The sequence below is a fragment of the Sinohyriopsis cumingii genome, chromosome 9 (genome assembly GCF_028554795.1).
Source record: "Sinohyriopsis cumingii isolate HCF-2022 chromosome 9, ASM2855479v2, whole genome shotgun sequence".
Taxonomy (NCBI): Eukaryota; Metazoa; Mollusca; class Bivalvia; order Unionida; family Unionidae; genus Sinohyriopsis; species Sinohyriopsis cumingii.
Window position 1 is genome coordinate 115,377,131 of NC_142969.1, and position 14,595 is coordinate 115,391,725.

General features: G+C 33.3%; 1 protein-coding gene across 1 annotated transcript in view; it reads left to right on the top strand.

Moving 5' to 3' along the window:
* Positions 1 to 14,595, top strand: part of LOC149792512 (uncharacterized) — a 61,272-nt gene that overhangs the window by 27,017 nt on the left and 19,660 nt on the right. The window contains exon 2 of the mRNA XM_089971129.1: positions 12,228 to 12,355. Within this exon, the coding sequence (XP_089827255.1) occupies positions 12,228 to 12,355 (128 nt within the window). The remainder of the gene's footprint in view (positions 1 to 12,227; positions 12,356 to 14,595) is intronic.

Genomic DNA, 14,595 nt, shown 5'->3' on the forward strand with positions numbered 1-14,595 from the left:
GGTGGTTTTGAACCCGCATTTCTTGAATTCATATCACGGAACCAGTCCGATATCGGTATTCTTGTTCTATAAAATAAACTTTCGTTTTCTTAACGTGGCGCACGTGCTGCATGGTGTTTTGCCTTTAATATCTAGCATCCCGTAGTTTGCAATTTCTTGCGTCGATAGCAGTTATGTTTTTTTTTTTACGGACTTTGACCCAGTCCGACCTCCAATTATTTATTATGTTCTAAGTAAAAGACTTCGGTTTGATTCGACGCTTTATGATCAGCAACACAGAATGGTTATTTAGATGCATTTCGACTGAAGCATCTTGCCCAACGAAACACATCACAGTAGCCGACAAGGGGCTGGTCCAGTGGAAATATCCGAACGCTATCCGTTAGGTCGCGAGTCGGGCACGCTAACCACTCTAATACCGTGGTTCTTTCTCGTAAATGAAAACAAAATAGTGTATAATGTAAATAGGGGAACTGTATTCTAGATTTCAAAGGAAATTACTGTAAAAAGAAACACCGTGTACAACTGTTACCAGAAACATGATAAGTTCCTACACTCAGGTCGTGTGTGATCATGACAGTTTACGAGGCTCGTATTTTACGTGATGGTCTCTAAACTGGCATGAACTCGTGAGCAAGGTTAATGACCGGATTGTCAGTGATATATATACTTACATCTGTGTATCCTCATTAAGTCAGTTATTTTCCTTAACTTAGTATGTCACACGTCATCGTACAAGTCTACACCGTATTGTAGATGTACATGTGTCTCAGCTTAGAGTTTAAAGTTTAAATCATGTACACAGATCATCTGCACTGTACATCGGTTGTTTTAATTAATTTATTTCTAACTTGTTTGCATGCATGACCTCTCATGTTGTTTCCATGTCTGTCTGATTTCTAATTTATTGTTGTTTTGTTTTTAAAACTTTGACACGAGCCTTAACATAATGGATGACACTCATAATTGCATGCGGCTTGAAATCCGCATAAACAGGGCTATCACGGGTCAAGGAAACGTCAGGGAATTTTAAGTTTTCAGGAAAGTGAGGACATTTAATGATATGTCAGGGAAAATTGAAACTTCGTTAAAAAGTAAAGGACTCTTGTGCTTTCTGGGATATGCGCATGAGAAAATGTGTTGTAATGTTGAATTTTCTTAGTGCAACATGGTTTGAATAACTCTTGATTACTTGCACTAATTAAATGTAAACTATTCTTTTTTTAGAAAGGAAATAAAATATACCTACTGATGAAGAATGAACACATACTTGGTTAGTTGGTTAGTAGTTCGGAAATAAACAAATATTTGCCCAGTTGTAAGAAGGGCCACCCTTCCATCTTATCTAATTAAGATTAATATCGCTTCTCAGTGCTGTTGGCGTTGGTTTTTTTGAAAGACTGATTTGCAAACATATTTAATAACTTAGGTAACAAAACTATTATTACACCATTCCAGTCTGATTTTAGTCAGACTGATTCTACAGTTTATTAATTAACATACCTGTACGATACGTTCTGCAAAGCAATATTTTCCGATAAGGAAATTAGGGTTGTGTTTTGCAATATAAGTAGAACCCTTAGAAGTAGAACCCTTTTGTGTGGTGATTCAAAGCATCGGACTGTTTAAATCCCTCACTTCAGATCCTAATTTAGCTTTAAACACCTTTTTTGTGTGGTGATACAAGGCATCGGACTGTTTCAATCCCTCACTCCATATAGTAGTTTAGCTTTAAACACCTTTATGTGTGGTGATTCAAAGCATCGGACTGTTTCAATCCCTCACTCCATATAGTAGTTTAACTTTAAACACCTTTATGTGTGGTGATTCAAAGCATCGGACTGTTTCAATCCCTGACTTCATATCGTAATTTAGCTTTAAACACCATTTTGTATGGTGATACAACTCATCGATCTGTTTCAATCCCTCACTCCATTTAGTCTAAGTACCTTTTTGTGTGATCGTACAACGCATCGAACTGTGTCAATCCCTCACTCCATATAGTAATTTAGTTTGAAATACATCTTTTGCGTGGTAATACAATGCATCGAACTGTTTCGATCCCTCACTCCATATATTAGTTTAGCTTGAAACACCTTTCTGTTTGGTGATTCAACTCATCGGACTGTTTGAATCCCTCACTCCAGTTAGTAGTTTAGCTTGAAACACCTTTTTGTTTGGTGATTCAACTCATCGGACTGTTTCAATCCCTCACTCCATTTAGTGAATTAGCTTTAAACACCTTTTTGTGTGGTGATACAACGTATCGAACTGTTTCTATCCCTGACTCTATGTAGTAATTGAGCTTTAATACCTTTTTGTGTGGTGATACAACAGTTTTACCTGTTTCAATCCCTCCCTCCATATGGTAATTTAGCTTTAAATACCTTTTTGTGTTGTCCTTATGAAGGAGACATTTGTATTTTTTATATCGTTCATACATTTCTCGAAAAATGAAAATGATTTACTTAAGCTCACTTTAACTTCCACGGGTCTTGTACACATATTGCCCCGTATTTTCCAAACGATTCATCTCCTTCAACGCAACGATTCGCTCCAGAAGAAAGCACTGTTCACTCTTAATTTTGCCATTTTGCCCTTTTTTATTCATATTGTTATTCTTTTGTTACCCACACCCATTTCTGTTATGCATGTTTTCTCAACTTTCTACGCTCTGTTGGACACATTTTAATAGATACTTTCTCATTTTAACTTCTTTCTTCCTTTCTCATCGTCTTTCACATACTCTTTCGCTGTTTATCCTCCTTCTTTGTGTGCCTGGACTAAAGGCTAATGTTTTACCAAAAGACCCTTCACTCTGGCTATTAAAACGTTTAGCTTCTCGTCATCGAAACAGCCGCCATATATTCACACATGTTTACAGTTAATTTATTACAAGAGAAGAAAAAGAGTATTAGCCACTACCTTCTATATTATATCTTTTGTAGCGTCCAATTACAAATTTAAGAAAAAAAAATGCTCAAACTAAATAAAATTAATTTGTTTCTATTCCCTCAATCTTTTGTAGTAAGCCATATCTACGCGATGTCTATATAACATGTGTACTGACGGATGGTTGCTAAAATATAAGAGAAAAAGTGTATAAAAAGTGCAGTTTTCATGTTTCAAAATATCTTTAAGACCGGTCCCCTCTTCTAGAGAGTATAAAAGTATCCCTCTTTGGCGCATACAGATATCCCTCGACAGCGTATAAAGGTATATTTCGACAGTAAATAAATCATCCCTCTACAGTGTACAAATATATCCCTCTATGGCGTATAAAGTATCCCTCAGCAACATATAAAAGTATCCTTTGGCAGTGTATAAAGTATCTCTGGACAGTGTCTAAAGGTATCACTCCACACAATGTAAAGTATCCATCTACACCGTATAAAGTGTCCATATACAGTGTATACAGGTATCCCTGGACAGTGTATAAAGTATCCCTCTACAGCATATAAAAGATTCCCTCTATAGAATATAAAAGTATCCCTCTGCAACAGCGTATTAAAGTCTCCCAATACAGAATAGCAAAGTATCCGTCTATAGCGCATCAAGGTATCCCTATCCTCTATAGCGTATGAAAGTATCCCTGTCCAGCGTATGAAAGTATCCATGTCCAGCGTATTAAATTGCCCCTATACAGCGTATGAAAGTATCCCTGTCCAGCGTATTAAAGTATCCTTGTACAGCGTCTTAAAGTATCCCTGTCCAGCGTATGTAAGTATCCCTGTCCAGCGTATGAAAGTATCCCTGTCCAGTGTAATATAGTATTCTGCTTCAGCGTTTAAAATTCTCCCTGTCAAACGTATTAAAGTATCCTTATACAGCGTATTAAGGTATCCATGTCCAGCGAATGAAATATCCCTGTACAGCGTATTAAAGTATCCCTCTACAGCGTATTAAAGCATCCCTGTACAGCGTATTAAAGTATATCTTTAAAGCGTATTAAAGTATCCCTCTTCGATAGCATATAAAGGTATTTCTCTACAGCGTATTAAAGTATCCCTCTACGGCGTATTATAGTATCCCTGTCCAGCATATGAAAATATCCATGGTATTAAAGTATCTCGCTACAGCGTATTAAAGTATCACTCTTCGATAGCGTATAAAAGTATTTCTCTACAAAATAAATCTTTTCTCATCGAACTTCCTTCGGACGCTTTAAAATACTGAGCAAGTCTTACCCGGCATTCAACGCAAATCCCTTAGTTAACTATTTAGTAATATTTTGTATATGTCATGCATACGAAACACACGGAAGGAGCGCTTTCATTTGTAAAGGATAGAAATGTCATCCACTCCATGATTCAGTGGGTGGTAGCTGAATGCAATTGTAAATCCATTAAAGCTGAATTTCAGCAATAAATCATATATTTAAAAAAAAAGACAATTCCTTTCATGACTCAGTATCAGTGGTTTAAAATTAATCATTTCGCCGCAAATATCGACGTTGCTTAGCGACGTTTAATGAAATCTATATCATTAGTTTCTTTTGTGCATTTGATGTAACAGCCCTAGGTAATAACCAGAAATGTGTTTGCCGATTAAATTTAAATTTAGATAACAAATAAAACTTTATTGTTGTAATTTTTACAACTTATGGAATTAGACAAACTTATATAAAACATTGAACAGTAAAGCGCACACAAGCGAAAACGCGTTAATGCATACATTAGTTAACTGTGGAAACTGTAGCAGCGTACGAAAATATATGTACATATTTGAATAGGAAACATAATAATATATATGGGTGGAATTGTCAAGCACGCGGTTGTTATTACGTCAAGATAGCTAGACGCTAATTAGAATGCCGGACATGACTATTATTAACGTAAGCAGTAATTGCAAGTTATTGATACCAAATGATTTCTTCATATTTGTTTTTGTTACAAATTTGCATAAGCAACATTAAACATTAAAAGTGTAGGGATTTCATTGATTGTTGAAACGTCATCGAGTGTTTGTTCAATACCTGTTATTTAATAAGAATCAGTTTTTCGCACATTTTGCCGGGTGTTCGTCCACCAAACCTCACTTATTTTGGAAGTAACGCTACGATTACATTTTGAGTTTCCTTCAGAAAGTCGAGGTTATTCATCTAGCATAGGAAAAAGACGAGTGCGTGCCGGATGATTACGTCCTTCAACAAAAATTATATATCGAGCATCGTTCCTGTGATAGAATTTATTTACTACATACAAATGTTAAACTTTGTCCTTCTGGTTGAAAATGTTGTCACATAGTATTTTAAAACTATTCTACGGTAAACTATAATTTTATGTTAATAACTTGTCCTTTTTAACGGTCCGTATCAGCAGATGACGTCACACCAAACACGACGCCTCGCAAAACATACAGAGTGAATAAAAGAATTTGGTGATTGGTCCATCTCAGCGGTTGACGTCAAGAAAATCGCATTGTTACAAACATAATAAATAAAGAAAATGTTTGTTCACTCCATTAAAAAGAGAAAGAGATGGTGTTATGTATTTTTATTTTGTATTGTTTATTGAGTTTCTCAGTGATTATATGTTATGTATATCTGTGTTTTGTACTTGGTCTTTGTTTAAAATCAAATTAATGGTATACCTAACCAGTGAAATTTATTTTGTAAACAACACAAAATATTTCTCTTTGAGTATAGATTAAATAAACAGATCAATATCAATGGAGATAAACATGCTTACTTCTTTTTGAATGTAGGATATTAGTTACTCACTTGGAGATTCCTAACTTTGTTGACAAATTAGAATGGTTTAGGAAGGAAACTGACCTACATCTTAACTTTATTAAAGTGTCTAACCTTTTTATATAATGTAGTTTCCCTGAAAAATGACTCATTCTTGCTTTAACATACGATGCAGACTCAGTCTTATTGATGTATTCAGTGTTTAATTTTCTTGGAACTATTTATTAAAATTTGTATTCACTGGAATTACAAAGTGTTGAATAATGTTATTGGACTGAAACATTAGTTTGGACTTGTCACTTCAGACAAGGGCATTTTGAATTATATTCTTGTAATACATCAAAAAACTGTTTAACACATTACCATATTCCAGGCCATCGGCACATCGGCACATTCGAGACTACAGGCACATCAACACATTCAGTATCTGAATTTACTGGGAATAACAATGGAATTTAATTGGAATTTCATGCATTTGGACTTGTGATAGATCTTTCAGGATTGTTTGGGATTTAATTCCAAATACAGTAAGTTCCATTAAAACTTTCACCTTGAATTCTAAGAAAATAAATTATTTGTTGCATTTTACAAAACGAGCTGGTTTTCTCTTTTTTCTTAGTTTAAGATCATAGAATCGTAACATATATTTATTACCGAAGAAGGTAATATCATTGGAAATGGACTGCCCTCTGGTTAGGTCCTGGACCTTTGACAACGAACCATATGAACCGACCGGTCCAGGCCCTGTCCTTTAGTTAGTCTGTCCCCAATAGCAATTTTCTTTTGCTTCAATCAGTTTTGAGCGAAATCGCATACGTTATGCAACGAAAACTATGAAGGTTACTCAGTCGATTAGATAACTCTTGTCCAATCTCACAAAGACTACCATTCAAAATGACATTTCGTAAATCTTCCCACGTGGTTGTGTCTTACGTGTTTAGGCTCTCATAAACAATAACAAGAATAGAGTGAAGACAACAAGCTTTGTAAACTTTATTACATAATTTATTACCCTAGAAAAACAATGGAAAAATGGAACAAAAAAAAATTTACGATTTTAAGAGTCCAACACAAAAGAAAATCGAAGAATAATCCAAGAATTTAAATTTAGAAGTCCTAGTAATAAAATGTTCTAATGAATTTGAGTTCGAGTCCCGACGAAAATCCAAAATGGGAGGCGATGGCATATGCTACAGCCAGTGTAGCACCGATGTGTCTACAGTCTTTGTTGTAACACGGAAAATAATATTTCGGTGTTTGAATTCCGAATAAAATTTCAATAAATGTCTCTGTCCAAGAATTCTGTATGAACACTTAAATATTCTCCAGGGAAAAGAATCAATCTCTTAGAATCCAAATAATTTGAAGAAAAATTAAAATGTTAAACTCCAACTGGTCACAACAGAACAAAAACACCTTGATATCTAAGTGTTTAAAAGCCCAACTCAGATTATTTTTCAAAACATTAGTATTAAACCTGACTACTGCGCAATTCCGGTAAAACCAAAATTTCGAAATAGAGGCTATTACATGTAAAAAGTCACATACACCAGTACAGCCTCGATTCCACTCTTTAAATCAAACATTAAAAATGAACAAAAAAGTTGTGTTTACTCCAACTAATTTTGAATCAAGGTCAGGAACTAGGTCAGCAGAAGGGTACAAAGTTATATTTTAGGTCTTTAAAAGAAAAAACAGGTCAAACTAATTTTTGGAAAATGTAAAATTCCAGTAAACAAAATTACATTACTTTAACATGTAATGGAATGAAATTTTTTTTTTAAAACTAACAAAACAGATAATGAAATTAAATCAAAGATAAACTAAATCAAATATACATAACACTTGCAACTGGGTTGATTTGCGATCCTCGGGAAACTTTTCTCCTGCTGTACTTGGTTGCCAACTGTCACTCGCGCCAGACAGTGTAAAAGGTTAAGTTCAAATGCACTAAATCAAAGCTCCCCAACTTTAAGATGCTGTATTAAAAATTTCGCTTAATTCGAGCTTTGGACGTAAATGAAACAAGTGATTTAGAGTGGTTGTTATGTTTGTTAAACTTCCAATGCATTGCGTTAGCATCAAAGACTGATTGTGCTAGACTTATTGAATGCTACAAGTTGGACCCTCTCCAAGAGATTTTCCCTTTTTAAAAAAAATAAGTAATGAAGGACAGCAGGTTTTGTATTTACAATAGATCAGCTTTTGTTGTTTTGTTTCGTGTGGTTTTTTCCCGCTCACATCGAAGGAGACTTAGGTTTTTAAATATTTTCCTCTTAATAAACTAGTGCCCTATATTTCTGTCTTTGACCCTTTAAACTTCCTCTTATTACATTTCACTCATGGCTGCATTGGGTCTTGCTGTTTCGAGTAAATGCCTCTTTAATTTTCGGTGGCTGTTTTCATTGCCTTTGCTTTTGGTACCGAATAATTAAGATTGCAAGAAAGGATATCACCTTGTTCTTGGGTCATTTACAGTATGAATTGATCGAAAATGGCCTGCATGACGCGAGCCATGTTATTGGGTCGTTTACTGTATGAATTGATCGAAAATGGCCTGCATGACTTGAGCCGTGTTCTTGGATCATTTACTGTATGAATTGATCGAAAATGGCCTGCATGACGTGAGCCGTGTTCTTGGATCATTTACTGTATGAATTGATCGAAAATGGCTGCGCTAATGCCCACCCACCCATTTCTTCGTGTATTGCATTTTATAAAAATAAAGCTAGTAGATATATCACAATTACGAAACATGTATACAGCTTGTTTTTAGCAGCAGTTTGTATCATGTTGATGTATAGTATCTTTGTACTTCATTGTAAATAACATTTTTGCATTATTTGGTATCTTGTACTTCATTGTAAATAACGTTTTTGCATTATTTGGTATCTTGTACTTCATTGTAAATAACGTTTGCATTATTTGGTATCTTGTACTTCATTGTAAATAACGTTTGCATTATTTGGTATCTTGTACTTCATTGTAAATAACGTTTGCATTATTTGGTATCTTGTACTTCATTGTAAATAACGTTTGCATTATTTGCTATCTTGTACTTCATTGTAAATAACGTTTTTGCATTATTTGGTATCTTGTACTTCATTGTAAATAACGTTTGCATTATTTGGTATCTTGTACTTCATTGTAAATAACGTTTGCATTATTTGGTATCTTGTACTTCATTGTAAATAACGTTTGCATTATTTGGTATCTTGTACTTCATTGTAAATAACCTTTTTGCATTATTTGGTATCTTGTACTTCATTGTAAATAACGTTTGCATTATTTGGTATCTTGTACTTCATTGTAAATAACATTTGCATTATTTGGTATCTTGTACTTCATTGTAAATAACGTTTGCATTATTTGGTATCTTTGTACTTCATTGTAAATAACATTTGCATTATTTGGTATCTTGTACTTCATTGTAAATAACGTTTGCATTATTTGGTATCTTGTACTTCATTGTAAATAACATTTGCATTATTTGGTATCTTTGTACTTCATTGTAAATAACCTTTTTGCATTATTTGGTATCTTGTACTTCATTGTAAATAACGTTTGCATTATTTGGTATCTTGTACTTCATTGTAAATAACATTTGCATTATTTGGTATCTTGTACTTCATTGTAAATAACGTTTGCATTATTTGGTATCTTTGTACTTCATTGTAAATAACATTTGCATTATTTGGTATCTTGTACTTCATTGTAAATAACATTTGCATTATTTGGTATCTTGTACTTCACTGTAAATAACATTTGCATTATTTGGTATCTTGTACTTCATTGTAAATAACGTTTGCATTATTTGGTATCTTTGTACTTCATTGTAAATAACATTTGCATTATTTGGTATCTTGTACTTCATTGTAAATAACGTTTGCATTATTTGGTATCTTGTACTTCATTGTAAATAACATTTGCATTTTTTGGTATCTTTGTACTTCATTGTAAATAACATTTGCATTATTTGGTATCTTGTACTTCATTGTAAATAACGTTTGCATTATTTGGTATCTTGTACTTCATTGTAAATAACCTTTTTGCATTATTTGGTATCTTGTACTTCATTGTAAATAACGTTTGCATTATTTGGTATCTTGTACTTCATTGTAAACAACGTTTGCATTATTTGGTATCTTGTACTTCATTGTAAATAACGTTTGCATTATTTGCTATCTTGTACTTCATTGTAAATAACATTTGCATTATTTGGTATCTTGTACTTCATTGTAAATAACGTTTGCATTATTTGGTATCTTGTACTTCATTGTAAATAACGTTTGCATTATTTGGTATCTTGTACTTCATTGTAAATAACGTTTGCATTATTTGGTATCTTGTACTTCATTGTAAATAACATTTGCATTATTTGGTATCTTGTACTTCATTGTAAATAACGTTTGCATTATTTGGTATCTTTGTACTTCATTGTAAATAACGTTTGCATTATTTGGTATCTTGTACTTCATTGTAAATAACGTTTGCATTATTTGGTATCTTGTACTTCATTGTAAATAACATTTGCATTATTTGGTATCTTTGTACTTCATTGTAAATAACATTTGCATTATTTGGTATCTTGTACTTCATTGTAAATAACGTTTGCATTATTTGGTATCTTGTACTTCATTGTAAATAACCTTTTTGCATTATTTGGTATCTTGTACTTCATTGTAAATAACGTTTGCATTATTTGGTATCTTGTACTTCATTGTAAACAACGTTTGCATTATTTGGCATCTTGTACTTCATTGTAAATAACGTTTGCATTATTTGCTATCTTGTACTTCATTGTAAATAACATTTGCATTATTTGGTATCTTGTACTTCATTGTAAATAACGTTTGCATTATTTGGTATCTTGTACTTCATTGTAAATAACATTTGCATTATTTGGTATCTTGTACTTCATTGTAAATAACGTTTGCATTATTTGGTATCTTGTACTTCATTGTAAATAACATTTGCATTATTTGGTATCTTGTACTTCATTGTAAATAACCTTTTTGCATTATTTGGTATCTTGTACTTCATTGTAAATAACATTTACATTATTTGGTATCTTGTACTTCATTGTAAATAACGTTTGCATTATTTGGTATCTTGTACTTCATTGTAAATAACGTTTGCATTATTTGGTATCTTGTACTTCATTGTAAATAACATTTTTGCATTATTTGGTATCTTGTACTTCATTGTAAATAACGTTTGCATTATTTGCTATCTTGTACTTCATTGTAAATAACATTTGCATTATTTGGTATCTTGTACTTCATTGTAAATAACATTTGCATTATTTGGTATCTTGTACTTCATTGTAAATAACGTTTGCATTATTTGGTATCTTGTACTTCATTGTAAATAACCTTTTTGCATTATTTGGTATCTTGTACTTCATTGTAAATAACGTTTGCATTATTTGGTATCTTGTACTTCATTGTAAATAACATTTGCATTATTTGGTATCTTGTACTTCATTGTAAATAACATTTGCATTATTTGGTTTCCTAGCTAAAGTCTGATAACGCTTAGTGCATGCTTGTAATTTCTCTTCAGAGCATTGCCATAGAGTAACGCAAAGTCCATTGTATTATGTGATTAAAACAACCTCAAATCTGTATTTATCTGATAAGAAATCTATTACTCGTCGAATAGTACAGCAAACCGCCAACTACAAGCCGCTCGCAGCATATACTGTCAAGCCACTCCTTTCATTAACTTCGTGTGCCCAACGATTTGGTCTGGCTGTAAAGGGTCTAAAATACTGACTACATTTTATCAAATGACTCTGCATTTAACATGGTGTTGTCTATGCTTTAAGCACCATGCAACAAGTGTTGTCAGCAATTTGACATGATTACAGCACTAAAGAAGTTAAGACTACACAATTCTCTATTGAACCCATCATCATTATTTAAATTATAGACTTTTTCGCCCATACGGGAATGTACGTCTGGTTAATGTCCATAAGCGGACTATTTAATTGATCCCGGGGGAAGGAATTAGTGCCTCATCCCTCAGGCATTACTGTGCATAAAAGGCACTATTTAATTGAGCCGTCAGGTCTTTGGTCAATATGACTGGCTTCGTAGACCCTAGCGACCTGAATCTAAGGCTATACTCGAGTGGGAATAGACCCAGCACACATTCGAGTTAAAGGTCGTAAATCTGTCTGTATAAACCTTTGTCTATCCGACTCTTAATACTTTTGTGTTACCGTATCCATCCCGTTAAATGTTTTGCATCTTAAAAATTGAGAAGTAAAATTCTCAAATGTAAATTAGCCATTCTTCGCTAAAATCAATTAATTACCAATGAAATTATCGCATCACTCCGATCTGTCTTTAAATGGAGTGATTATGATATTGGATTTCTATACTCGTTCTCTTATTTAGAGATATGGTACCAAAATGCTATAGTCCCAATATGCAATCTTGTTATCATAGTCAGAATGACTGCCACTCGATAATAGTGTTCCCCTACACAGTGGGCATATTAATGGATACTATCTTTTTTTCTTTTACAGCAACTAGTAGCGGAGTCGTTATTGCTTGCCAGATCCCATGCCCCGACTGTACTGCAAGAGACAGAGAGAAAGCTAGAGAGAGAGTTGAGGGAGGATAGTATAGCCCTTCCCAGTTCGAAGATCGCCAGGTACAATACCAATGCATACACTTTCGTTTGTGGAGTAACAATTTTCCTTGTAATTTATTAATCTTGGCCCAACTCATATATATATATATATATATATATATATATATATATATATATATATATATATATATATATATATATATATATATATATATATATAACCGGTCGCAGAACACTTCTCCCCTGGCCACACTTTCAGTGAAATAAGCAATCTTAATGCAACTGCTAACAACCCCGACTGGAGTTCCGAACCAGGAAAGAAAAGGAATCTTACTGGATATGCATCCTTAGAACAATGAAAGCAAGCTGTTTAAACCAAGAAGACTAGAGAAAAAAAAAAACAACAGCCATACACAAATAAAATTGTCTTTTGCAGCCGACACATTTACTTTTGAAATAATTCTTTAAATTTCCTATAACTACTACTGTAACAATGAAATATCTGGGATATAATTTGCGCATACATATATTTACATAAATAACAGATGTCGTTATGGCTCATCGATTTCTAGGTCATCAACAAGTTGAAATAAACTAGTTGAAACATAATACATTTAAAGGTTTAATTACTTTAGAAACAGCCATGTAAAGTTTTGCAAACACAACTTTTTTTCTGTTTTATTTGTTTGTCTTGTCTACGTTTTGTATTTGCCTTTGAAAAAGACTCATTAAGAGTCGAAAGCGCTCATACTAATTATATATATATATATATATATATATATATATATATATATATATATATATATATGTTAGTATATCATATCTTAGTAGAATATTCGTATCTTTATGAACCGACAACAATACCATTTTTGTTTGTTTTCAAAACCGCGAGAAGTGATATTCTAGAAACTTAATAAATTTACTGAAGGTTCTCGTTTCTATGAAGATTCATATTCCTCCTCCACCCTGACACACACCCATTAAATGATCATTTCTGTATTCAATCAAGCCTTAATTTGAAAATGTAAAAGTGATATCTTAAAGGGAATTAATTACCTATAACCTTAGAAAGTAGTCCAGTCCATATTTGTGCCCCCTTGTTTCAAAGAATGTTATAAACTTTTAACGGGAACAGTAACTAGGATAGTCCGACAATTTTACTGTTAATCAAATTATTAGAAATACTGACACCCGGTTATTTTTTTTTTTTACCAAGGGTATGTGCGTAATTTTATTGTTGTTTTCTGTTTCTTTTTTGGGCATCCTTCAAACAATTTTGGGGAAACAATTAATCATCATTCTGTTAAGGCCTGTTACCTTTGTCTCAGATATGTCGTATAGAGCAAGCCTGATATGCAGCATAGATCAAGCTTTATATGCAGTATAGCTCAAACCTGGTATCCAGTATCGATCAAGTCTGTAATGCAGTATAGATCAAGCATGGTATGCAACCTGGTATACAGTATAGATCAGGTCTGATATGTAATAAGATCAAGCCTGATATGTAGCATAGATCAAGCTTTATAGGCAGCATAGATCAAGCCTGATATGCGGTTAGATCAAGCCTCATATGCAGTATAGATCAAGCCTGATATGCAATTAGATCAAGCCTTATATGCAGTATAGATCAAGCTTCATATGCAGCATAGATCAAACCTGGTATCCAGTATCGACCAAGTCTGATATACAATATAGATCAAGCTTTATATACAGTATAGCTCAAACCTGGTATCCAGTATCGATCAAGTCTGATATGCAGTATAGATCAAGCATGGTATACAGCCTGGTATACAATATAGATCAAACCTGATATGCAGCATAGATCAAGCTTTATATGCAGCATAGATCAAGTCTGATATTTAGTATGGATCAAGCATCATATGCAGTATAGATCAAGCCCCATATGCAGTATAGATCAGACCTTATCTGTTTTGTTGCCCGAGACATGTAGCAAAACTGAATTGAAGCAAACCAAATGAAGCGTAACATCGTCAAACAGACTTTGACCTTGCCTGATTGTTCTGGCCATAACTCAAAAAGTAGACCTATCTTAGATCCCTCAGATGTCATTAAGGACAAGAAAGTCGTCGTGGATAAAGCAATATTACTCATCGCTATAGCTCATTGCGTTTTTTTTTTTTTTTTTTTTTTTTTTTTTTTGTCCAACACTTGTGCATGAATGCAATGTAATTATCTAAACACGCCTTGTGTTTCAATTTTTTTCGAATGGTTACTGTGCTAATCACGCTGTAGAAAAATTATTAAAATGATTTAAAAATAATATATGATGTTATTTTTCT